The sequence below is a fragment of the Cynara cardunculus genome, assembly GCF_001531365.2.
Source record: "Cynara cardunculus var. scolymus isolate 2C chromosome LG 7, CcrdV1, whole genome shotgun sequence".
NCBI lineage: Eukaryota > Viridiplantae > Streptophyta > Magnoliopsida > Asterales > Asteraceae > Cynara > Cynara cardunculus.
In genome coordinates, this window is record NC_037534.1 from 6,231,895 (window position 1) to 6,235,677 (window position 3,783).

General features: G+C 34.5%; 1 protein-coding gene across 1 annotated transcript; it reads right to left on the reverse strand.

Annotated features, from left to right (window-relative positions):
• Window positions 1–436: 436 nt before the first annotated feature.
• Window positions 437–2,474, reverse strand: LOC112515853. The gene is made up of 2 exons (XM_025122801.1): window positions 2,009–2,474; window positions 437–712 (listed from the first exon to the last, which is right to left on the reverse strand). Exons 1-2 carry the CDS (start codon window positions 2,253–2,255, stop codon window positions 552–554), a joined length of 408 nt encoding a protein of 135 aa, XP_024978569.1. The 5' UTR covers window positions 2,256–2,474; the 3' UTR covers window positions 437–551.
• Between the last annotated feature and the right edge of the window lie 1,309 nt (window positions 2,475–3,783).

Genomic DNA, 3,783 nt, shown 5'->3' on the forward strand with positions numbered 1-3,783 from the left:
CTATAAAAGTGTAACAACACAAAAAATAAAAAATAATTGGAAAAAAAACCCACGTCTTAGAAAAAACGCACTAGAAGCCATTTCGTAACAACGAAAACGTGTCTTACATCATATCACATCATGATACGCTTTTTTAAATACTGATAAGCAGAAAATAAATTATGAGTTAAAGTAAATGGACATTAAATAATGAAGTAGGTGAATCAACTACATATAAAATTGTATAATCCTTTACTTTTAACTTAACCTTTGAAAGCGATTATATGTTATATCTTGGTCGACAAAATGATTATAATTGTGAAAAATAATTGTAAGGCCATTTAAAATGTGACAATATAAAACGAAAATCATTTGTTCAACTACGTCTGATTTTTATCTTTTTTCATATGTTATATCTTGGTCGGCAAAAAGATGGGGTATCCCAGATAAACAATTTGTATTTAAAAAGACCGATCAATAGCCAATTTTATTACCAACTTAAGCAATACATAGATTTTATTTTTATTTCTCTCGAGTTTTGTTGGTAAAATTGTTATTCTCAAAGTACAAGATTAATGAGATAAAATCTTGAACCACGCCTTCCAACCGCGGCTCCGACGGTGGCGGTTGATCATCTCCGATCGAGTTTCAGTCATCTGAGGACGACTCTGTTTCTTGCACAACACAAAAGTCCTTTCTCCACATGCACCAACTGCTTCATCCGCTTTCATTGCTGCCAACAAAATTATACTCATAAATGCACGAAATTTTAAAGCTTTTTTCGAAATCGACAAAAGAACGAAATAGGAAAATGATTTTTATATTAAAAAAAAGAGCCCAAGTGAAAGAAAATATTTAATACAACTTTGAATCACGATGTTTTGATATTTTCTCTATGTTAGGGTCCTATATCAGCTACACTTGAGTCATTTATTCTTTATAAATGTTAGAACATCACTTCTCTCTTCAAGGCCTATTTTGAAGAGTAAATCTAGAAATTCCACATAATTTCATATGGTATCAGAGCCATTGTCTACCACTTTAAGTATTCGACACTTTGGGACAATCTTTGCTCGTCTAGCCTCTGTCGGAAGGGGAGGGAGCATGTTAGAGTCCTACATCGGCTACACTTACACCATTTCTTATTTATATAAGTGCAAGAATAATTTTAAAGTGTTTTTGGGAGTATTAGTCCAACGATGTCATTGTTTTTCTGTTGATTATGATTAAAAATTAATATTTTTCCTGTAATAACCATTAAAAAATAAAAATGTTAAGCAAAATCGTTTTCCGCTTTTGGTTTTCTAAACAAAACTCTACAAGGGAAGTTTGGTTTGATTGAATTTGAAAGGATTTGAAATCTTTAGCATGTTTGATTTATAGGATTTGGAATGAAATTGGATTCTATTTATAAAAATAAATTATAAATAATTAAGTTAGATTTTTTTAAAATAATATATATGAAGTTGGGTCCACGTGAGACCGGCATGTTTTGTGAGACCTGTGGGACCACATTTTTACGCATGCAACTTCATAGCAAAACCTACCTTCACAGTGTTTTTGTTGTGAAAGTTCAAGTGTAAAAAATTGGTCTGTTGTAGATTTCTAAAGTTTATCTAAAAAAACCTATTTTAATAAAACAAAGTCTTGTTTTTAGCATTTTTAAAGACTAACGGTCTGTTAGGGTTCACGCGCACAGAACAAGAAAAACGATTAATTGAAAAAACTAATTGGTTCTGATGAAATTTTCAGCATGTCCTAAAAGAATTGTTGTAATGAAATTTGAGAGGATGATTGAGCCAAGAACAGATTACTCAAAACAGAATCAAATCAGAGCCAAGAACAGATTACTTGAAACAAAATCAAATCAAATCAACAGATTACTTGAACCAAAATCAAATCGAATCATCAAATTACTCAAAACAAAATCAAATCAAATCAACAGATTACTGGAAACAAAATCAAATCAACAGATTACTTGTGCAAAAACAAGCAACAAAATCAAATCAGAGACAATTATTATGCATACCTTCAGATCCTGCATTTGATGGATAAAGCAATAAATTATTGATATCAGAGCCAAGAACAGGAAGTCGTCCACCACGAGCATACATCTTCATAGACGAATAGATAACTTCCGAAACCTTATCATCATCATTCACCACGAATCGCAAAGGTCCTGAACTTCCAAGCACATTCACAGTGATCAGAAACCGCTTATTCTTAACTGTCTCATCATCATGATTCTTCTTCTTCATCTTCATCTTCATCTTCATCTTCCCACTATCACCTGGTGATTTCCTTCCAAATTCGATTCCGAAAAATGAAAGTTGTGGTCGATTTAGGACTAAACTTACAAGATGCAATTGAAAAAGGATTGTAATTCATGGATCAAGACCGACACAACGGAAATACCAAGAAGCCATGGAATAGTACAAGGAGATGGGAAAGGGACTACGGAAAAGAAGCGAGAGTAGTGAAAGCATGAAACAGCAGGTGATGAGAAGAGAGAGGGAGAGAAAGAGCTCAAATATACTGCTACTATAAACTACATTTTTGGTCCTTGTAGTTTTCTATTTTAACGGTTTTTGTCCATATAGTTTATAAACTACAGTTTAGCAATCACAGTTTATAAATACATTCAGATTTAGTCATTCATTTTAACGGTGTTAACTTTTTGCCGTTATATAAGAGGTATTAGTTCCCCTGAACCGCCTCACTGGGTAAGTCCACTCTATCACCGGCATTCCCTTGATTACATGGCTCACACACATCCGACACCCATTTGAGGTCGTGCCATCGCTAGATGTGTCATATCGAGCCTGACCCCATACCCAAATATCGAAACCATAATGTGTCATATGTAAACGGACTCCAAAATAACATAATGTCACTGGCATTCCCTGGGTTGCACGGCTCGCACCCGTCTGGCACCCATTTTGGGGTCATGCCACATGAAAATGGACTCCAAAATAGCATGCTAAAAGTATTTAAAACCCCATAATAAAATCGTGCGTCTCCGCATAACAATCATATACATGTAAACATACACCCGTAAACATGTACATAAAAACATGTCATCATTCACCACATACGTAACTCCAAATAAATATCATTCTACATATGTATACATCCCATAAAATTTCATGAAGAGTACTTGAAAGCGTGTGTGTCCAAGCAATTAAACCCCACTTAGTGACCTTTAATCGTCGTGACAACACCGAAATGTCGCACCGTTCATCGATCGTTTTCTCCCAAATCTCTTGACCGATTTACACCACAACAAAGAGGTTTTCAATTGAAATGGTGTAAAAGTAGTGATTTCTATCTGCCATAACATTTCTATACGAGACCCCTTGGGTATGATGAATGAAGCATAAAGAGTACGACCAAAGCTGTAGAAGGCTTCATAATAGCATGGAGCAATCAAATAGTGATTGTAGTTGCAACCATCATCGGAAAAAGAGAGTATAAAACGAAGCAATTGAAACATAATTGTATGGATTTCAACCTTCTTATCATGAAAACCGGACAAAGATGGCAAAAAACCCGAAACCGATGGTGAAAACTGAAAACCAAAACTTTTGGGTCCGGTTTCGGGACATCTTATCGAGGATCGGGGACATATTCGGGGATTTTGATGGGGGCGGGGACAGGGACGGTGATCATCGGTCCCGCTCGGTCTGATGATGTATATATATTGATTTTAATTTATATATATATATATATATATATATAATATCGTTAAAAGACTCACAAAAAAGTCTAGTTTATTTGTTTAATTGTGAAATCATGATGTTAGTT